The 22,587-nt window shown below is 48.4% G+C and overlaps 1 protein-coding gene across 4 annotated transcripts in view; it reads right to left on the bottom strand.

Moving 5' to 3' along the window:
- Positions 1-22,299, bottom strand: part of si:ch211-59o9.10 (uncharacterized protein LOC561841 homolog) — a 53,901-nt gene extending 31,602 nt beyond the window's left edge. The window contains exons 1-4 of one of the 4 annotated variants that reach the window (XM_038810996.1): positions 22,199-22,298; positions 20,077-20,336; positions 19,870-19,963; positions 62-707 (exon numbers count right to left, since the gene is read on the bottom strand). In XM_038810996.1, coding sequence (XP_038666924.1) covers positions 62-707; positions 19,870-19,963; positions 20,077-20,216 — 880 coding nt within the window. In that variant the 5' untranslated portion in view covers positions 20,217-20,336; positions 22,199-22,298. Of the gene's footprint in view, positions 1-61; positions 708-19,869; positions 19,964-20,076; positions 20,337-22,198 lie in introns of those variants that run through there. The other 3 variants (XM_038810997.1, XM_038810998.1, XM_038810999.1) reach the window with 3 other exon arrangements.
- Between the last annotated feature and the right edge of the window lie 288 nt (positions 22,300-22,587).

Genomic DNA, 22,587 nt, shown 5'->3' with positions numbered 1-22,587 from the left:
GCTACAGTATTTTAGAAAATCTTTAGACTAGTTTCTATATAAAATTAATATAGGAACCTACCTACTGCTTCATCATCCAGTAGATCAATCCAGTCACTTGCGCCATTTGCTAAAATAGCCAGTGTGGAGTTTGAAGAAGATGCTGCAGATTTCAAAGCAGAAGTGATTGCAAAAGCACCTGTGCACAGCTCAAAGGCAGGGGATGTCGGTGTTGAATCTATGCTTCCATTTTCCTTCAAACGTGCATTTCTAATCTTGGATAGTGAAGGACTTTGTGAATTTGAACAGCTGGCAGCCAAACTTTCCGAACTGGATCTTGCTCTTTTCATTGCCGGAGAATAGGGAGAGCTGGCAATGGAAGGGGAATGACAATGCGTGACAACACAGCAGCTTGTTTTAACAGAAGCACTGGAATCTCTTGACTTAGAAAATAGTTTTGACTCTGCAGCAGATTGTTTTGATGGTAATTGCAAGAATCTTTTGGCAGTAGAAGATTTTGCAGCGTTTACTCTTTTTGACTTTGGACTCGGAGAAGATTTATTTTGCTTTGGTTTTAAACACACAGGACTCTTTAGCAAGAAGCAGGAAGGATAGGCCTCGCCGTCTTCTACAGATAGCCTTTTGACACGTTTTTCAGGTGTCTGAGTTGCAGTACCATTTGTCATCACAAGGTGCCTCTTCGGTGGAGGAGTACTGGTCTGTGCAACCTAAAACACCAAAGCTCAAGTGAAAAACAAAGTATTAATAACATAACAATGTTTGTGTATGACGGTATGGCAAATAGCTTGGTTCAGCTGTTAACATGGATGATATTGCAAATCCAAAAGAGCTAATTCACCCACAACCTCAAGTTACAGAAACCTTCCCAAAACTAATGCTCAAGGTATTACAGTTTTAAAATGAAACAATTTACAAACTACAAAATAGCCAAGGTGGCACAAAAGTCTTGTTCTCATCCTTTGTACATCCCACACAGGACAACGATTTGCACCATCACCTCCACTCATGTACAGTGCAGAACAAACCAAATCCTGCTAATGGCAGTGGAGCTCCATCTAGTGCTGAAACCAAGAACTGGGAGTTTAATTCAATAACAAAGGGAAATGTCAAAACTAAGTGGATGAGGGAGGTTATTTAGTGGAATCATGTGGAGAGGGCAGGTGGCAAAATGGAAAGAAAAATTTGCCAGCCATGGTATCCAACTACCTTGACTGAATCCAGTGTTTCCTTTAGCTATCTACCCAGAAGAATATAGTAGCCAGGTGAATTATTTCTCAAACAGGAGTCTGCAAAATATTGAGTGGACAGTCAAGGTTTGGAAAGAGTTGGCACCAAAGTGCAGCTGCCAGTGCAGTGGGCTGGCTGGCTTTCCTCCCAAGCAGGGCAGGAAGATTGCAAGGCAGATCTGTAGTTAACAAAGCTGACATTGAGCACCAGTGTATTTTAGATGTGAACGTCTTTGATTACCAAACTAATTTTAATAGGAAGAGGAGAGAAATACTGGCCCAGCTCGGATTCCAAACTGCCAACTCAAAGATCCAAAAGCTTGGAGATATAGACCATAAGGTCATTCACAGAGGAGACTGTGTTCCCTGTCTCACCCTCTGCCGATCTGGCCAGTGGCTCAATTGCCAGGGCAGCAGGGACAACAGACACCCGTCACTTAGGCTGCGTACTCAGCCCCCTACTCTACTCCCTGTTCACACACGACTGCGTGGCAAAACTGGTTTCCAACTCCATCTACAAGTTTGCTGACGATACGACCATAGCGGGCCGGATCTCAAATAACGACAAGTCAGAATACAGGAGGGAGATAGAGAACCTAGTGGCGTGGTGTAACAACAACAATCTATCCCTCAATGCCAGCAAAACTAAAGAGCTGGTCATTGACTTCAGGAAGCAAAGTACTGTACACACCCGTGTCAGCATCAACGGGGCTGAGGTGGAGATGGTTAGCAGTTTCAAATTACTAGGGGTGCACATCACCAAAAATCTGTTCTGGTCTACTCACATTGACGCTATCACCAAGAAAGCACAACAGCGCCTATACTTCCTCAGGAAACTAAGAGAATTTGGCATGTCCACATTAACCCTCACCAAATTTAACAGATGCACCATAGAAAGCTTCCTATCGGGCTGCATCACAACCTAGTATGGCAACTGCTCGGCCCAGGGCCGCGAGGAACTTCAGAGAGTCATGAATACCGCCCAGTCCATCACACAAACCTGCCTCCCATCCATGGACTCCATCTACACCTCCCACTGCCTGGGGAAAGCGGGCAGCATAATCAAGGATCCCTCCCACCCGGCTTACTCACTTTTCCAACTTCTTCCATCGGGCAGGAGATAGAAGTCTGAGAACACGCACAAACAGACTCAAAAACAGCTTCTTCCCCACTGTCACCAGACTCCTAAAATGACCCTCTTATTGACTGACCTCATTAACACTACACCCTGTATGCTTCATCCAATGCCAGTGCTTATGTGGTTACATTGTATATCTTGTGTTGCCCCATTATGTATTTTCTTGAATTTTGTTTAATTCCCTTTTCTTCCCATGTACTTAATGATCTGTTGAGCTGCTTAAATACTTTTTTCACTGTACCTTGGTACACGTGACAATAAACAAATCCAATCCAACTTGCCCCTTTGCAGCTGGAAATATTCAGAGCTGGTGGTGTTTGTCCGCACGCTTGCCATGGGAACACTGACCAGCACTTCATTCATGAGGTGAATACTGGCCCAAACCATTCAAGCACCTCCATTCTACTCCCCTCTGGTGTTCCCTCCCCAGGTGGGGGCATAATCACATTCAACAGGTGTCAGCTGTTCACAGTTAGCACTTGACAAACCTGGTCTGATCTTCCACAATCACTTCTGGCAAGCGGTTTCTCAGCCACCTTACCATAGCTTTTGCGTCAGTGTTCAGGAGTGAGATGGGTGTGTCTTTTTTGGGGGATCAGTGAAATCGATGTTTCTGCCAGTGTGGATGGCAGGATTCCCCCTTCAATCTCCTGCAGGTGCAGGACCAGTGCTGCAGTCCATGAACCTGTCTGGTCCCTTCGTTGACTGCATGGAATTAATGCAGTCTATGATTTCTTCCAGTCCTAGCAGTGCTTCCTTTCTCCAGCTCTTCAAGTCTATCAGTTGCTGCCTCGCCGCCCTTTCCTTCCAGTTTCTTAAGCACCGTTTACACTATTTCCCTCCTGATTACCACGTTCAGGACCGCCCAGAACAGAGGGTTGTTGCAGGTTACATACCCGGGTTGGCGAGGAAGGCTATGTCCAGCCAGTCTCCAACATCACATCCATATAGTGTGGTGTGTGGTCTGAGATTAGAGTATCCCGCCCCTATCACCCCTGGAAGCACCAACTTCCCCACTACAAAGTCTATGTGGGAATATGTTTTGTGTACATGGGAGAAGCTTCTCCCTTGGGTGGTTGAACCGCCACCCCACCCCACCAAATCTGCTCCATGAAGAGTTGTCCCTCACTGCTTCTTCCTGACCTGATTCTTCTGGATGAACTAGTTTGCCTCTTCCGGTATGTCGAAATAGTGTTCTTTGCCCCGGTGTAACCCAGTCTTGGGTACAGCATACCAAACTGCATCGTGTGTTTAACCGTGCAGTTTTTCCCACGTTAAATTCTGCCTGGCACTTGGTCAGGTCCACTCCAATGTCCTAGTGCAAGCAAATGGGGTCCTTCCCACTTGCACAACCGTGCGCTCTTCACCCACCTCAGAATCCGGTCAGACACGGAATCTCTGGAGCCTTACTGCCTATGCTGATTCTTCTGACTTGGGTCAGAGCGATCGGTGGGCCTCGTCTACTTCCGGGGGCTTGGTGAAGCCATCCTCCATGACCAGCTTTTAGAGCATCAGCATCACAAAATCTGTTGGGTTCCTCCCTGTCATAGCCTGACGATCCGTAGGTTCTGTCAGCAGGTCCCGTTTTCCTGGTCGTCTACCTTCTGGGTCATCACCAACCTTGCCATCTCGGCTCGGAGTGAAGCAGTCCACTCCCCCTGGTCTGTGGCTGCCTTTTGCAGGTCCTGAACCGTTGCCTCCTAGGCCCCCAGACAGGAGCAATGCAGCCTCTACTGCGGAGCTCATTGCTGCCAAATATCGGCTGTGCCGGCTCCATCATTGGCTGGGTCGGCATTGGTGATCCTGTTGGGTCCATCATGCTGGATTCTGGGCCACCCCATGGGATTCCCTGTTCTGGGGTAAAGGTTTTCCTCTCTCTCTTGCTTTTATTGTTTTTGCAGCCTGGTTGCTGGCATCCTGGTCAGTTAAATAATAGACAGAAGTTAAGTTGGGCAACGTTTTGCACTTTTGCTCCCGGTTTGACGGGATTATAAAAAAAAAAGGTCCAAATAAGTTGAGGAGAGCCACCTTCCATGCGACTGCTCAGCTCATGGCCACCACTGGACGTCGTATTGGAGATACTTAATCTATGGGGTGTGACTGCCTTAGGTCACCCTTCGTCTTCCTGAAGTGCTGCAATGTCGGATGTTCAACTCCTGCTCATCAACTGCACCAAACTTCCTCAAGCTACCAACATGCTTACTGCAGATGTGGTCATGGCAGCCTGCACATCATGCAGTCCTCACATCCCCTCCAAACTTTCTGCCTCTTCCATACTCCCTGGTTATTGACCCCTCCACACTCTTCAAATTTTATACACCTCAATCAGGTCCGTCTCATCCCTTCACCCTTCTCTGCTCCCAGGAAAAGAACCCCAGTCTAGATAGCTAGCAGATACGCTCCAGCCCAGGTAACATTCTGGCAAATCTCCTCTGCACCTGCTCTAGTGCAATCACTTCCTTTCTGTCATGGGCAACCAGAGCAGCACAGTACCCCAGTTGTGGTCGAATCAGCAAGTTATACAATTGCCGTTATAGTTGCAGCACAGAAACAAGCCATTTTGTCATGCACCATTGAGTCTTCATTTAACCAACACAAAATCCTTTCTCCATGTGTATCCCTTAAATGAATCGGTGCCATTTTCCTCAATTACTCCTTCATAGAGTCAGAGTTTACAGTGCAGGAGGCTATTCGGCCTAGAGCCTGCACTGGCCCTTGGAAAGAGTACACCCCCTATCCTTGTAACCCAGCAATCCCACTTAAACCCTTTTTTTTTGGGACACTAGGGGCAATTTAGCATGGCAAATCCACCTGATCTGCACATCTTTGTTCATGGTAAACTAGTAAAATAAATTTCTCTTGGAAGTTCCAATTGAATTTATGATTCTTATTTATGACACCTAGTTCTGATCTCTTCTACCCAAGTAATATAAATTGTTCTATAAAACTTTGATCTTGAAGGACTTCTGGTGTGCAGCATGAAGTGAGTGAGCACACAGAGGCAGCTCCTGCCCAAGGTTACAGAAAAGAGCTCTTTTTTGGGCGGCACGGGTTGGAATTTTGATGAAAAGCCGTAGGTGAATGTTCGAGGAGTACTTTCCCCCAGGAATAGTATGTTTCTTGGTTATCAGACCCTCAGAAACAGTGCAAGATTGGGCGGAAGCAGCAGCAAACAAAAGCCTCTACAAGCAGGCAGGCGGGGGAAGGGCCAGCTCAGATTTCTAAGCTGACTTGAGGGCCTTTATGAAAGCTGAATTCTAGCAGCAGTCGACGCTGTCCCGACAAATCCCAGTGGGGGAAGGTGTCTAGAGGAGCATTCCCCATAATTTATGGTGCTCACCCGGAGTGGGGCAAAGGAAAAAGCTGCAGCAGCTCCCCAAGAAAAGCAGGGGAAGAAAAACAAAATGGCGGCCGGCAGAACACCCAAGGACTGGTGGAAGTGGGCACAGGAGCAGCAAGCCTCTCTTCTGCGCTGTTTTGCGGAGCTGAAGGCTGAGTTGCTGGACTCCCTGAATGCAACTACAAACAAGCTGCTTGGGACCCAGGCGGCACAGGAGGTGTCGATTCGGGAGTTGCAGCAGCAGGCCGCTGAGCGGGAGGAGGAGGCCGTGGTCCTCGTGGGGAAAGTGGAGCTGCACGAGGCACTTCACAAAAAGTGGCAAGACCGCTTGGAGGAGCTGGACGTTCGCACGAGGCGAAAGAATTTGAGGATCCTGGGCCTGGCGGAGGGGTCGGATCTCCCGTCGTACGTGACCACGATGTTGAGCTCGTTGATGAGAGCGGGGTCCTTCCATTTGCCCCTGGAGCTTGAGGGAGCTCACAGAGTGCTGGCCAGGAGGCCTAAGGCAAATGAACCCCCGCGGGCGGTGCTGGTGCGGTTCCATTGATTTAGTGACCGGGAGTGTGTGCTGCGCTGGGCCAAGAAAGAGAGGAGCAGCAAGTGGGAGAATTCGGTGGTGCGAATCTACCAGGACTGGGGTGCGGAGGTGGCAAAGCGGCAGGCCGGGTTCAACCGGACGAAGGCGGTGCTGCATGCCAAGCAGGTCAGATTTGGAATGCTGCAGCCTGCGCGTCTGTGGGTGACATACAAGGACCGGCACCACTACTTCGAGTCCCCGGAGGAGGCGTGGGCCTTTGTACAGGCGGAGAAGCTGGACTCGAACTAGGGTCTGGGGACACACTATGGCCGTTGCTGTTTTCGCTGTTGCTGTTCTGCAATTTTGACAGGTGTTATTTTTATGCTGGTTTTCTTTTTGCTCTGTTTCCGGGTGGGTTTGTCTGTTGGGCATGGGTGTGGGGTATGTGCTTTATATGTTCTCTTCTGTATGGGGCTGGGGGTTGGGGTGAAACTGGATTTTGAGGAGCTGTGTCAGAAGGGTGGGGTGTGGCAGTGTGAAAGCGCGGGCTTTCCTCTGGATGTCCGCGGGGCGGGGGGGCGGAGCCGGAAGTGGGGGCGTGGCCTTCACTGGTTTTCTTTCCCCCGCTGAAGCGGTGCCAAGGAGGTGTGGCAAGAGGGGGGGTGACCCCATGCCGGGAGGAGATGGGTTTTGGCGGGAGCTGCCGGGTCAGCAGACTCACAGAAGTACCATGGAGGGTGCGTTACGGCTAGGAGGGGTCCTAGCCTGGGGAGGGTGGGGGAGATACCGGGTTGCTGCTGGAATGGCCAGGAAGGAGCTGGCGTGGGCCGGGGGAGTAGAGGAGAGGCGTTATCGCCATGGGGAACGGGTCAGGCGGGGCGAGCTGGCCTGGGGCGAGCAGTCGATAAGCTATGGCTAACCGGCGGGGGAGAGGGGCAGGTTGCCCTCTGATCCGGCTGATTACCTGGAATGTGAGGGGGCTGAATGGGCCGGTTAAGAGAACTAGGGTATTTTCTCATTTGAAGGGGCTGAAGGCGGACGTGGCTATGCTCCAGGAGACCCACTTGAAGGTGGTGGACCAGGTTCGTCTGAGGAAGGGGTGGGTGGGGCAGGTTTTTCACTCAGGATTAGACGCGAAGAACCGGGGGGGTGGCGATTCTGGTGGGGAAGAGGGTGGCGTTCGAGGCGGTGTCAGACAAGGAGGGCAGATATATTATGGTGAAGGGTAGGCTGCAGGGAGAGAAGGTGGTGCTGGTTAATGTATATGCCCAGAATTGGGATGATGCCGGCTTCATGAGGCCCTTGTTGGGCCGCATTCCAGACCTGGAGGCGGGGGGCCTGATCATGGGGGGAGACTTTAACACAGTGCTGGATCCCCCACTGGACCGGTCCAGTTCAAGGACGGGTAGGAGACCGGCCGCGGCCAAAGTGCTGAGGGGGTTTATGAACCAGATGGGATCCCTGGAGGTTTGGGAGGCCGAGAGCGCGGGAGTATTTCTTTTTCTTCCATGTCCATAGGGTCTATTCCCGAATAGATTTTTTCGTCCTGAGCAGGGGATTGATCCCGAAGGTGCAGGATGCAGAGTATTCGGCCATAGCGATTTCAGACCATGCTCCGCACTGGGTTGATCTGGAGATGGGGGAGGCGCGGGACCAGCGCCCGCTCTGGCGCCTGGATGTGGGGATGCTGGCTGATGAGGTGGTGCGTAGGAGGGTCCGGGGAAGTATTAAGGGGTATCTGGATACCAACGACACGGGGGAGGTCCGGGTGGGGATGGTCTGGGAGGCTCTGAAAGCAGTGATCCGGGGGGGGAGCTGATCTCCATCCGGGCCCATAGGGAAAGGAGGGAGAGGAAGGAGAGGGAGAGACTGGTGAGGGAGCTCCTGGATGTGGACAGGAGATACGCAGAGGCACCGGAGGAGGGGTTGCTGGGGGAACGGCGTAGTTTGCAGGCCAAATTTGACTTGTTGACCACCAGAAAGGCGGAGACATAGTGGAGGAGGTCGCAGGGCACGGTATATGAGTATGGGGAGAAGGAGAGCAGGATGTTGGCGCATCAGCTCCGCAGGCGAGATGCGGCTAGGGAAATTGGTGGAGTGACGGATAGGGGTGGGAATGTAGTGCAGAAAGGGACAGAAGTTAATGGGGTCTTTAGGGACTTCTACGAGGAACTGTACCGGTCTGAACCTCCGATGGGGAGGGGGGGGATGGAGAGCTTCATGAACAGGCTATGTTTCCCAAGGGTTCAAGAGGAGCTGGTAGAGGGGCTGGGGGCGCCGATACAGTTGGAGGAGCTAGTCAGGAGAATTGGACAAATGCAGTCAGGTAAGGCGCCGGGGCCGGACGGGTTCCTGGTGGAATTTTATAAAAAGTATGCGGATCTGGTGGGCCCCCTGTTGGTGCGAGTCTTCAATGAGGCATGGGAGGGGGGGGGGGCTTTGCCCCCGACGATGTCACAGGCACTGATCTCTCAGATCCTGAAGCAGGATAAGGACCCCTTGAGTGTGGATCATACAGGCCTATCTCGCTCCTCAATGTTGACGCTAAGTTGCTGGCGAAGAACCTGGCCACCAGGATAGAGGACTGTGTGCCAGGGGTGATACATGAGGATCAGACAGGATTTGTTAAGGGACGGCAGCTCAGCACGAATGTGCAGAGACTGCTAAATTTTATTATGATGCCGGCAGTGGAGGGGGAGGCGGAGATAGTGGTGGCGCTGGATGCGGAGAAAGCGTTTGATAGAGTTGAGTGGGGGGTACCTGTGGGAGGTGCTGGAGCGGTTCGGATTCGGGGAGGGATTCATCAAATGGGTGAGGCTGCTCTACGCGGCTCCGATGGCAAGTGTAGTTACCAATGGAAGGAGATCGGAGTACTTTAGGCTCTACCGTAGGACCAGGCAGGGGTGCCCCCTGTCCCCCTTGCTCTTTGCACTGGCGATTGAACCTTTGGCTATGGCGTTGAGGGAGTCAGGGAGATGGAGGGGTCTGGTGCGGGGTGGGGAGGAACATCGTGTATCGCTGTATGCGGACGACCTGCTGTTGTATGTGGCAGATCCAGAAGGGGGAATGCCGGGGGTGATGGAGCTGTTAGCGGAATTTGGGGGCTTCTCGGGCTACAAGTTAAATTTAGGCAAGAGTGAGGTATTTGTAGTACACCCGGGTGATCAGGAGGGGGGAATTGGGAGACTCCCATTTAAGAGGGCAGTGAAGAATTTCAGATACCTGGGGGTGCAGGTGGCCAGGGGTTGGGGGACTCTCCATAAGCTTAATTTTACCAGGCTGGTGGAGCAGATGGAGGAGGAATTTAAAAGGTGGGACATGGTGCCGATATAGTTGGCGGGTAGAGTGCAGTCTGTCAAAATGATGGTTCTCCCGAGGTTCTTGTTCCTTTTTCAGTGTTTGCCCATCTTTATCCCTAGGGCCTTTTTTAGAAGGGTGACTAGCAGCATCATGAGCTTTGTTTGGGCGCATGGGACCCAGAGGGTGAAGAGGGTCTTCTTGGAGCAGGGTAGAGATGGGGGGGTGGGGGGGGGGGGGGGGGGGGGGCTGGCGTTACCCAATCTCTCGGGGTATTATTGGGCGGCCAATGTGACGATGGTGCGCAAGTGGGTAATGGAGGGGGAGGGGGCAGCATGGAACCGGATGGAGGGCGTCCTGTGGAGATACAAGCCTGGGGGCCCTGGTAACTGCGCCGTGGCCGCTCCCTCCTACGAGGTATACCACGAGTCCGGTGGTGGCGGCTACCCTCAAGATTTGGGGACAGTGGAGGCTCCGTTCAGGGGGAACCATAGGTTCGTCCTGGGGAATATTGATGGGGGATTTCAGGGTTGGCACAGAGCAGGCATAGGCAGCTGAGGGACCTGCTTATTGATGGGAGGTTTGCGAGCCTGGGGGAGTTGGAGGAGAAATTTGGGCTCCCCCGGGGAACACGTTCAGGTATCTGCAGGTAAAGGCATTTGCTAGGCGGCAGGTGGAGGGATTCCCTTCGCTTCCCACGAGGGGGTGAGCGACAGGGTGCTTTCGGGGGTCTGGGTCGGAGAGGGGAAGATATCTGATATCTACAAGGCTATGCAGGAGGCGTCAGTAGAGGAGCTGAAAGCTAAGTGGGAGGGGGAACTGAGGGAACAGATCGAAGACAGGACATGGGCTGATGCTCTGTAGAGGGTTAATTCTTCCTCCTCGTGTGCGCGGCTTAGCCTCATCCAATTCAAGGTGCTGCACCGGGCCCACATGACTGGGACGAGGACGAGTAGGTTCTTTGGGGGTGAAGACAGGTGTGTCAGGTGCTCGGGGAGTCCAGTGAACCATGCCCATATGTTCTGGGCATGCCCAGCACTGGAGGAGTTCTGGAAGGGGGTGGCGAGGACGGTGTCGAGGGTGGTGGGATCCAGGGTCACGCCAGGATGGGGATTCGCGATTTTTGGGGTTGGGGTGGAGCCGGGAGTGCAGGAGGCGAAAGAGGCCGGTGTGCTGGCCTTTGCGTCCCTAGTAGCCCAGCGAAGGATCTTGCTACAATGGAAGGATGCGAGGCCCCCAAGCGTGGAAACCTGGATCAATGACATGGCGGGTTTCATTAAGCTAGAGAAGGTCAAATTCGCCCCGAGAGGGTCGGTACCAGGGTCTTTAGGCGACTTTTCTCGACTTTCTGGCTCAACGATAGGGTACAGGGATAGTAGCAGCAGCAACCCGGGGGGGGGGGGGGGGGGGGGGGGGGGGGGAGGGGCGGACAATGACTATGTTTGTTTATTTAATTTTAATTTATTTTTAAGTTCTTTTGTTGTTCATTGGGGTTGGGGGGGGATGTGATACATGCGTCGATACGGTCTGGGGGTGTTACAGTTATTATGGGTTATTTTGTTGCATTTCATTGTTTGTCGTTCTGTTTTATATTTTCTGTAAAAAATTCCAATAAAAATTATATTTTAAAAAAAACTTTGATCTTAAAGACTGCCATCAACTCTGGTCTCTTTTTCACAAGGGGTGTGGTCTGTTCAGTCTTTGATAGTTATAACCTCAATACTGATGTCCTCTTAGTAAACTATTTTTCACCGTTGTTAATTACATAACACCCATGGAAACCAGGCTGTGCAAATGTATGGTCAAACCAAAGTTCATAAGACACAGCACCAGAATTAGGCCATTTGGCCCATCGGGTCTACTCTGCCATTGCTTTTGGCTGATCTCATTCTGGCCTCAACTCCACAAACCTTCAACCCGTTATCAATTAAAAATCTGTAACTCCTCAAATTTACTCAGTCCCAGCACCCACTGCACTCAAGGGGGGGGGGGGGGGGGAAAGAGAGCAAATTCCACAGACTCTCAACCCTTCGGGAGAAAATGTTTCTCCTCAAATCAGTTTTAAAATTTGCTACCTCTCCCTCAGACTACGACCTCACGTTCTAGAATGCCACACAAGAGGAAGCATCCGCTCCACGTCAGCTTTATCCATGCTTATCACCTTGTATGCCTCACTTTGATCTCCCCTCATTCTTCTAAACTATCGTGCACAGAGCTGAACTGTTCAATCTCTTCATACAAAAAAAACCTTATTTCTGGAATCAACCGAGTGAACCTCTGAAATTACCTCGATTGCCACATCTTTCCTCAAACAAACAAGGTTTGCTACAAAATCTGGCATCAGTAAAACAGAGGTAGCTTAAGTGATCTATAGTTTGTTTGTTAAACATTATAAATAAGGTATAGATTTAAGTGGGCTTAATTTAGCACTTCTCACACCCTCAGAACATATGCATTTGATTTGCTGGTCCTCACCCACACTTGTCTGCCATCCCTGAAAGAACTCTCATCCTCACCAGAGTCATGTGTACCACCTTAAACTGTATCAAACTCATCCTCACACACGAGGAGGTTGAATTTGATACCAACTTCTGGTGGTATTATGTAGAAGGAGGTTATGGTGGCTTTCGCTAGGGTACTGTTCTTTTAGTCCTGTTGCTTAGTTTCAGGGATATTTCCATTTAAAAATTCACTTGTTTAATGGAACATGGTTAAATGCCTAGAAAACCCAGGGGGGAAAACAAAAATCTGAAAGTAAAGGTTCTCAATTGAATCAGGAGGCCTCTTGGGACAGGCGTTTCATTCAGGCTTTGAGGATAGGGCCCAGGATGCAGCAATTTTAAAATCAATAAAAAAGGGTTCGGTTTTCGGCCGCTAAGATCTTGGCTGACCCAAGGGTCTTCAATCATAGAATTTACAATGCAGGAGGCCATTTGGCCCATTTGAGTCTGCATCAGCTCTTGGAAAGAGTAGCCTATTTAAGGCCACGCTTCCATCCCCCAACCCATCACTGTAACCCAGTAACCCCACCTAACCTTTTGGACACGAAGGGGTAATTTAGCATGGCCAATCCACCTAAACTGCACATTTTCTGGACTGTGGGAGGAAACCAGGGCACCGGAGGAAACCCACGCAGACATGGGGAGAAAGTGCAAACCCCACAGTCACCAGAGGCCAGAATTGAACCCGGGACCCTGGAGCTATGAGGCAGCAGAACTAACCATTATGCCAGTATCTCAGTGGTCCTGGTTAATGGCTATCCCAAGCCGACTGGAGAGTCAGGAGGAGTTATTCACCACAGGATGCCATGATAACATTCAACCAGCAATAGCAAGTGGGAAAGACTTTGCTTCAGCGCTAAACTTTGAGATTTGTCTACATGCAATTCTGAAGTTATTACAATCTGTAGCCATAAACAAAATAAACAGATGCACCCACGTTGTTTTAAAAAAGCAGTGGAAAACAGGTGAGCACTTCAATGCAGTGTCAGCACACAAGAATATCTAAAGGAAGTCATTGATTACTTTTGTGATGAGCATAACGTAAGGAAAAAGATATGACAGGACAAGTAAAGGAAAGATGACAGGAACGCAGAGATCGAGGTTAAGGAGACAAAATCTTGGTAAAGAAAATAAAAGCAAAAGAGTGCGCAAAGTAGTACGAAACACCCCCCTTTATGAGGCTGTCGGATTCAGGTAACCCGACAGAATGAAAACACAAAAAGAATTTAAAAAAAACGTATGCACTCCTGCCTCAATAGGGACGTGGTTCGTCAACACGAGAAAATAAGCGAGTGGATGAAAACACCAGTCAAAAGGGAGACACAATGGCAAAATGCTGGACAGCATACCTGCTTTTTCTACATCACGCTGTCAACAGAAGTGAGGTTTTTCAAAGAAAAATCATTTCCCAGTTTGACTTGGATGTTAGAAACTTTACATTAACAAATAAGCATACACATGCACAACAGGAGGCTCGTTAGAACAAAAAGCAAAGTATGCTGCATGTACAATTAAAGGGCTGTAATTTCCTCCCCATACATTAAAGGGAATCAATGACCAGCATAGCATTGGACAGGGAATATTGTTGAGAGAAAGCTTCTCAGACGTTATGAGGTTGGGTTACTTGAGGAAACCCAGGAGCACACACAGGCTCCAAGTAAACTGAGGCTGGCTGCAGGCTTGAGTACACAAAGGAAGGCAAAAGCTCTCATGCACTCAGTCCACCTGGAAAGTTGCTTCAATGTTAACAAGAGGGCCAACTCAAAGTACATGGCGGTCCTCTACACCAGTTCTAACACTTCACCATAGCTGCTGACATAGGGGGCCAGTACAAAATTTCACTGTAAGGATTCTATGGGATGTAACAAAGGTGTTTGATTCCTGGAGAAGAGAAAGGTTCCGGGGATAAAATGGGCCAATATGGTAGCAAAAAAAAAGAAAAGAAAAGTTCCCATTGGAATGTCTTTCATGTCCAATACGAAGATTATGTTTCCTCTGGCTGAGTGTTGGCCAATATCATTGTCCGAAATAGCTGATACTTATATCTCACGGTAGCCTCACGGTAGCATGGTGGTTAGCATCAATGCTTCACAGCTCCAGGGTCCCAGGTTCGATTCCCGGCTGGGTCACTGTCTGTGTGGAGTCTGCACGTCCTCCCCGTGTGTGCGTGGGTTTCCTCCGGGTGCTCCGGTTTCCTCCCACAGTCCAAAGATGTGCGGGTTAGGTGGATTGGCCATGCTAAATTGCCCGTAGTGTAAGGTTAATGGGGGGATTGTTGGGTTACGGGTATACGGGTTACGTGGGTTTAAGTAGGGTGATCATGGCTCGGCACAACATCGAGGGCCGAAGGGCCTGTTCTGTGCTGTACTGTTCTATGTTCTATGTTCTATACCGAGGAGAAACTTCTTCAAACAGTTTAGAATCTTTGAATTCTAAACCCCAGTAAATATATTAAGAACAACATTTTCAGGAACTAGGGGATAAGCCAGGAATAGAGTCGACAGATGTTCTTCCATTATCTTGCTGAATTGCAGAGCAGCCTCGAGACAAAATGCCCAATTCCATTTCTTAGGACTGTCATAGCGATGTGTTCTCTCCCTTAAATCTAATGTACGAGTTGAGCAGACCTTGTTTTGTGATCTATTAGTGGAAGCTTGACACCATTCAGGACAAAGCAGCCTACAAAATTGGCATCCTTTTCATAAACATTCACGTCCTCCACCAATGCTAAATAGCATTTACAAGATACACTGCAGAAACTCAGGCTTATTTGACAGCACCTCCCAAACCCACAACCACTACCAACTAGGACAGGAGACACATGGGAAAACCACTACCTGGAACTGCCCTTCAAATCAAACTGCCGATTCCAGATGCAAAATTGCAGAGGCTCAGAACTACCATTGCTCAAAAATTCACTTCTTGCCCTCGCCTTTGTAAATGACCAATCCAACCTTCCCTTTTCTCTTAAGTCATTGAACATCATTCCAATTCAGAACTAGCTTTCTTGCAATTCACTGTTTGCATGTAATCAGGTGTTCTGATTGCTGATGGTGTCCCCCACGGATCCTGGCTGTCTCCATGCGTCTCCCCCACCAGATGCCCTGGCCGGCTCCACGTTCCATTATTCTAATGTTCTAACCAAACTGTCATTCACCCTGCATAAGGAATAGACTAGATTGGGATATAAAACCTACACCACAGGTCACCCAAAGACAAGTGTCTATGCTGAACTACAGAGTCCTACTCATTGGGAAAGATGGTGCCTCTCTGCAAGCTCTCACATAGTCTTCTTACATCTCCTATAACTGCACTAATCTCCCAAAACTCACTAACCTTTCTCTTTTATGCTACACTGTATTTTATGTTTGCCCTATTATGTATTTTCTTTTAATGTACAGAATGATCTGTTTGAGCTGCACGCAGAATAGTAATTTTCACTGTACCTCAGTACACGTAACAATAAACCAATCCAATCCTTGCTGACCCCTCCGCAATTTGAAGGAGCTTCAAGGGTGTGAATTGTAACTTTTTTTGGCTCCTCTCCATCTATCCCCAACCTACTCAGGTTTAGAACACCCGTCCCTAGAGTTGTTCCCCCAACAGACCTCCAGTGCCTCACCCCGTCCCCATAATCAATCATTAGCCCCAAAGCCTCATAACTCTTTGCAACTTAGATCACCAACACATGCAAATTGTTTAAAACAGATTGGAAAGTTTAAGGAAGTGCAAAGAAAGTGTTGCTGGGAAGAAAAAAAAGCAGGACTTTACCACCCATTTCTCCAACACATTCCCATTCAGTCACAAGGTCAGTTACTGATAGATACCATAGATGTTCATTACTGTAGATGTTCATTTTAGCCTAAAAACAAGATGCAAGGACTTCCGGTGGCAGCCATGGAGTGGTTGCACACAGGGCAGGGACAGCTCGAATGAGAGCTCTTTTTACCCAAAAGAGGAATAATTTTGACAGGAAAGTGTGGAGGAATTGGAAGAGATCTGTGATGCAGCAACAATTGGAAAGATGATAGAGTGAGATGGGCCAGCACACGTTGGAAAACTGTAGATGGAGCAGTTGATGTGCTCAGAGAAGGGTTTTGCCAACAAAGACAGGAGATGCAGGAAGACCTATCAAAATAAGTGGTTGCACCCCTGAAAGGCTAGATGGAGACATTGAGAGAAGTGCTTGGAGGCACAGGGGTCGTAGATCCAGTGATGGAGGGGGTGATGACTGACCATAGTGATTGGGTGGTGGCATTGGAGGCAGAGGTGGTGCTCCTGGGGGACCTTTGCAAGTCGTTAAGAGCAATGATACAGGAGCAGGAGAACAGATCTAGAAGGCAGAACCTGCATATCATTGGCCTACCATAGGTCTCAAGGATGATGGCAGGGCTGGTGGTGGAGGGGGTGCTGGACAAGGCCGCAGAGGTGGATAGAGCATACAGGTCTCCAAGGCAGAAGCCAAGAGCAAGGGAGCCACCGCAAGGGATGATTGGGGAGAGGAGCCAAGTTCAAGGAGGAAAGGGTGGGCCCGAATCTGGGTGAAATTAAAGGAGACAGAATCGATAGGGAACAGTAGGGGAAGAGGCACAAGCCTCCGGTAAGGTTCTTAACATAGAATGTGATATGCGGGGCTGAACAGAAGAGATCTTGAGTCTTTGCGCACTTTAGCGGCTTGGAGACGGGGGTGGTCGTTCTGCAGTAGACACCTCCAAGTGAGGGATCAGGTTAGGTTGAGGAAGGGATGGGTGAGTAAGGTGTTTTCTGTTGAGTAAAAAGACAGGGTTTGCAAGTGCGAAGGAAGTGAGACCCGGGTGGGAGATACATGATAGAGCTGGGTGTTGGAGGGGATGCCAGTGGTGCTAGTGTATACATACCGAATTGGGACAACGTGGGCTTCATGGAAGTGGTTGCTGGGAGGGATTCCGGACTTGGCCACTCATCAGTTGATCAGGGGGAGTGTGCTGGAGCCAAGGTTGGACAGGACGAGCTCCCGGTCAATGGGAAGGCAGATGGCAAAGGAGCCTGGTGGGTTTATGGAAAGGATGGATATGGTAGATCCGTGGGGGTTTAAGAACATGGCGAGAGGGAGTGCTCCGCGCACGTGTACAAAGTATACTCCAGAATCAACTTTTTAATAATATTAATAGCTTGTCACAAGTAGGCTTCAATGAAGTTACTGTGAAAATCCCCTAGTTGCCACATTCCGGAGCCTGTTCGGGGAGGCCAATACGGGAATTGAACACGCGCTGCTGGCCTTGGTCTGCATTACAAGCCAGCGGTTTAGCCCACTGTGCTAGACTAGCCCCATTTAAGCCATAAGGTGTCGGTGGGGTGGAATAGGTGGGAATCTTAATTTCAGACCACGTGCCACACTGGCTGGTAGTTCGACTTAGCTTGAGGCAGGAACAGAGGCTGGGATGGAGGCTAGACTCTGTCTGTGCTGTTAGCGGACAGGGGGGTTCTGCAATACGGTGCGGTCGGTGATTAAGGATTATTTGGAGTTGAACCAAAGTGTGGACATTTGGCGGTGAATTATCTCGTTCAAGGCTCGCAAAGATAGGAAGAGGAGAAGTATGGACAATTATTGGAGGAGATAGTCAAGGTGGACAGGGAATATACAAGATGGTCAGGGAATATACAAAAAGGACCTCCACCATGGAGGGTTTGGCAAAGAGAAGGAAGTTACAGGGTCAGTTGGATAGGATAGGAAGGGTTGTTGGGCAGCTACAGACGGCAAGGGGGTGCAGTATGAACATAGAGAGAAGGCAATCCGCATGCTAGCCCATCAGCTACAGAGGCAGGCCACGTCCAGAGAAATTCTGAGGGTACGGACAGGAAAAGGGGAGGTAGTCTCAAAGCCAGGGAGGATAAATGAGGCATTCAGGGAGCATGACAAATTGTATTGGGTCGATCCGGGGGGTGAGGATAAAGTGCGGTTTTTGGATGGGTTGGAATTGCTACGGTTGGAGGAGGAGGAGGCAGGCGGTATAGGAGCATTTAGGGATGCAGTCGGGGAAGGCCCTGAGGCCAGGCGGTTACTTGGTTGAGATTTATAAAGGAGTTTGCGGCAGAGTTGGCACATTTACTGGGGGTGTTTAGCGAGGTGCTGGAGCAGGGAGAGCTGCTGGAGAAAATGACACAGCAACGATTATGCAAATTCCAAAAGAAAGGGAAGGACCTGATAATAGTGTGGGTCATAAAGGCCAATATCACTCTTGAATACAGACATGAAATTAGTGGTGGGGAGGATAGAATGATGCATTCCTGGGAGGCTGCAGAGGATCAAACAGGCTTTGAGAGGGGTAGGCAACTCAAGTAATACAAGGAGGCTATCAAATGTGATCATGATCCTGTCGAGAGGACGGGTACCAGCGGAAGTAGTGTCCATGGACGCAGAAGGCCTTTGACTGGGTGGAGTGGCAGTGCCTGTTCAAGGTTCTGGGAAGGTTTGGGCCAAAGTTTGTGACCTGGGGGAAGTCTGCTGTACGTGGTTCCGGTGGTAAGTTTCCGGACCAAGATGAGTCCACAGAGTCCAGAGGGTTGGCATCAAACCTGCTGCAATACTACTGGGCAGCGAATGTGAAGAAAGGGAGGCAGCGGTGGAAAGGAATGAGGTCGGAATGGGAATTTGGGGGGGGGGGGGGGGGGGGGGAAAAGAGGAGAAAGGAGAGAGAAAGAGAAAAAAAACCACTGGCACCAAGGATATATACACAGAGCCTGGTTGTAGAGTGGATAATAAAAGGTGCGGAACCAGCTTCCGAAAGGTGTGGGAAAAAAGTGCAAATGGGAGGAGTTGGGGAGAAAGCCAAGAGGAATAAAAGATAGGTTGGGGAGTGCGGAGTGAGGCGCTGCACAGGGCAAATTCAATCTCAAGTGTAATGCTGAGTTCGATACAGTTTAAGGTGGTACACGCGACTTGGGCAAGGATGAGGTTCCTCCAGGGGGTAGGATGAGTGCAAGAAGTGTGGACCAGAAAATCACGTGCACATGTTCTGTGGCTGCGAGAAGATGGAGTAGGACTGGCCGGGAGTGTTCATGACACGAGCAAAGATTGTAGGGTGAGGCCGGGCCCTATGATGCTGATTTTTGTGGTATCGTAAATGCCAGAGCTGATGGAGGCGAGGAATGTCGTGTCATTGCCTTCCGCCTCTCTGGTAGCCCAAAGAATTTTGCTGGAATGGCAGTCGACAATGCTGCCGGTGGTGGCAGCCTGGCTGGGGGGGCCTGTACAACTTCCTCTAGATGGAGAAGATCAAGTTTGAATTGAGTGATTGATAGGAGGACTTTGAGACACAGTGGGGATTGTTCACAACCATGTTTGAGGAATTGTTTGTCATCGGGGGAAGAGGGAGACTTGTAAAGATTGTAAAATTGTGATTTGGGGAGAATGTTCCCCAGATTATTATGTTTTTGCAATTTTGAATATGTTTGGAATAAAATACATTTAAAAACAAGATGCTAGACTCAAGAGATTCAAAATATTCCCAACTTTCTAAAACTCAATCTAAGTTTAGCAGACAGGTAACTCTGCTGGCCAGTAAAAGTCAGGAAGCAGTTAATTGCTATCATTGGCAATGCAAATCTATACATCTTCAGCAATGGCCTAAGTAGTCCATTGTTATATGAATTCACAAGTTCCAGAATATGTTTTTGTTTGACATTGACGTTAGCATCTCCCCATTGAATGTTTATATATGCAGGTGACCTGCTCCTGCATCACACCCAATATCCCTCTCATCTTACTGGAATGAAACAGTGTGAGCAGTAGTTTGAAGAATTAAACTTGTTATAATGTCAGGAGGGAAGCAGAGTTAGGTTTGATGGTACAAGATGAAAGGCCAACTCACAGATCTGGGCTTTTTCCCTTCATTAGTAATTCTCCTATCCTGGAATGCAGTCTCCACTTGATATGGTTTACTGTTCTTCTTGGAAAAAACAGGGCTTAAAACAAAAGAGGGAAGTGAGAGATATTCATGATACAAAGAAATGTATAGATGTTGCATTCTGAAGTGATGGTTGAAAAGGTTGCTATTTTAGTGACCCGACCTCTGTACCTGGGTGTCTCAGGAATTTCAAATTCTGACTCATCGGAATCCATCTCAAATAAATATCCTTTGTTCAGGGGACCAGGGCTGAGGTATTTTGTCTCCTCACAAGATTGATTTTCTTCCAGTCCATCCCAAGTCTGATCCATGATGTCTTGCTTATTTTAATGGTGTTTTGAAATAAAAACCTACAGGTAATCCACTCAAATTGGAGCACAGCGTATTTTAGAACTCAACAGTAAAACTGATTCCAATGCAATCCTCAGGATCTGCATTAAAACAAAGATGAAAATTATTATATGGTAGCAAACTTTTATCTCCATATATTGACATTCACCATTTGAGATAGAAAGAGTACAATAGGAAGGTTGTGTCCTTCACTGCTGGTTTGTTCCAGGATGTCTTGCTGCATTCGAGGACTGGCATTACAGATTTCAGACCAACCAGATCCAACACAAAACTTCTGGGATTCGTCATGATGAGAGCATCAGAGGCACCAGTTTCCAGTAAATGCTGGATTCAGACAGACTTAAAACTAGAATGAAATCCCACTCTAGTCCACACTAACAGAGCCAGTTTCCATTTCTTGTAACACTGCAGCACTATATTACTGTGTCTTTCCATGTAAAAGTAGTTATTTGAACAAGTGCTGTCGCTAAACTTCCGTTCTGCCTCAAGTCAAACAGCAACATATTTCAAAAGAAATATAGTAATACATTTATACTGAAATTCTAATACACTGTTTGCTGAGGCAATTTTAAAAAATGGATGCAATGGCAAGTAATCTTGCAAAACCTATAAGTTCTAAGTTTTTAAAAACAAATCAGATTTGCTATTATCAATTGATTAACTATTAAATTTAGTCAAGATGCTGCCTTGGGCAATTAACACAAGAGTCATCATTTGTTTTTGATTTTAAAAAGGAATAGTAGATACTTTGGGTCTGGTTCTATCAAAAAAGGAAAATATTCCCACTATTAGGTCTTTTAAATTATGAAAGAGTTGAAGAGGGCAAATGTAGAGAGACATTTCCCACTAAAGGGAGAACCTAAAATCAGGAACTATGATTACAAAGCAATTATTAATAAATACAATAAAATAAAATGCTTTACTGAGTGGATATACACAAATGGCTTAGATTCATCCAAGAGAAAGTTAGACATGCACATAAATTAAAAAAAAATCTAAAGTCATAGTCCCAAATGACCATAAAAAAAGGTATGCTGAAAGACAGAGACCAGTACAGGTTAATATAACCCAATGGAATGTGTCTTACAGCATAGACTGGTGCAGTGTTTACTTCATCAGAATTCACAAAATGGCAGGCAGCCACAAGCAATACAAATAAAAGCCAATTTTCATACACCTTGTGCAGTAAACCCATTGTTTAGTTGGCAAGGCCTAATCTGCCTGCTCTGTTAAAGAACAGGGATCTCTGGCACACTGGCTAATAGAGACTGCCCTCAACCAGCCACATTGTTGTGGAAAATCTTGTACGTGTGGCTACATATTAACAATTGCAAAAGATAATGAAGTATTTTGAGAAATTGGAGGCAGCACAAACACTATCTATTTTTAAATCGATTTGTTTGTAACAGCGCTTAAAATAAAGTTACTTTAATATCTCCAGACATTCAAAATCAATGACGAAAGCGGGGCAGGGGTCCTCTACGGCTGTCGCCTCCCCAAAAGCCATTTCTTTGAATTTCTTCACTCCTACACATTTTGCTACTCATAATTCCACCAGTGGCAGCAACTTTAAACTAACATTTCCTCCATAAAATATCTTTAAAGTCTCTTAAAACTTGAACCAAGCCGCTACTAATCGATTTAATGAACCTTCTGCCAAATTGGCAGCTAATAAAGCACTTGGAGAGGTTTGACTATATGAATTAAAGTCCAGGCGCTGGAGAAGTTACAAGTTGGTGCTGTGGTTCACCAAGCTGGCCTGGGATGAAGAGCTGCAATGAAGCGACCCTGAGGCGGCAACGATGGCAGGGGCTGCCAATCAGCAAGTCCCGGGGCCCAGGGCCCAGGCCTGCTTCAGGACACTTCCCACTCAATCAAAGCGCGGAAGAGAGAAAGCAGCAGGCCCAACCTAAGCGTCCCCTCCAGCCCAGGCTACACTTACCCGAGCTGAACAAACAACCGCCGACACTTCAGCTGGGACTGAGGAACTGGCGCCTGCGCACAGACAATAGCGCCGGTTCTCTGCGCAAACTCACTGGCCTGCTGCCGGCCGCCTCTCTCCTTTCAGGCCAACCGCTGCCCCGCCCCCATTTCCCGCTCCTCGCTCCCAGTGGCCGAGGGGAAGGTTTTTTTCACCACTTCCGGCTCGCTGGAGGGGACGGTTAGTATCTCGCGCGGTTATGACGCCTTCCAATTTGAAAGGACCATTTTCAATGGTTGGCAGAGGTAAGGGTGGAACAGGTCGCACCATACGGGTCACCCAACGCATTGGCTATTCAATACATTGGTCATTGATCACACTGGTCACTCATCTCAACAGGGTCAACCCAT

Source organism: Scyliorhinus canicula, chromosome 11, assembly GCF_902713615.1.
Source record: "Scyliorhinus canicula chromosome 11, sScyCan1.1, whole genome shotgun sequence".
In the NCBI taxonomy this organism is placed as follows: domain Eukaryota; kingdom Metazoa; phylum Chordata; class Chondrichthyes; order Carcharhiniformes; family Scyliorhinidae; genus Scyliorhinus; species Scyliorhinus canicula.
Note: the sequence above shows the minus strand (reverse complement) of the source record. Positions and strands in the feature narration are given on the sequence as shown.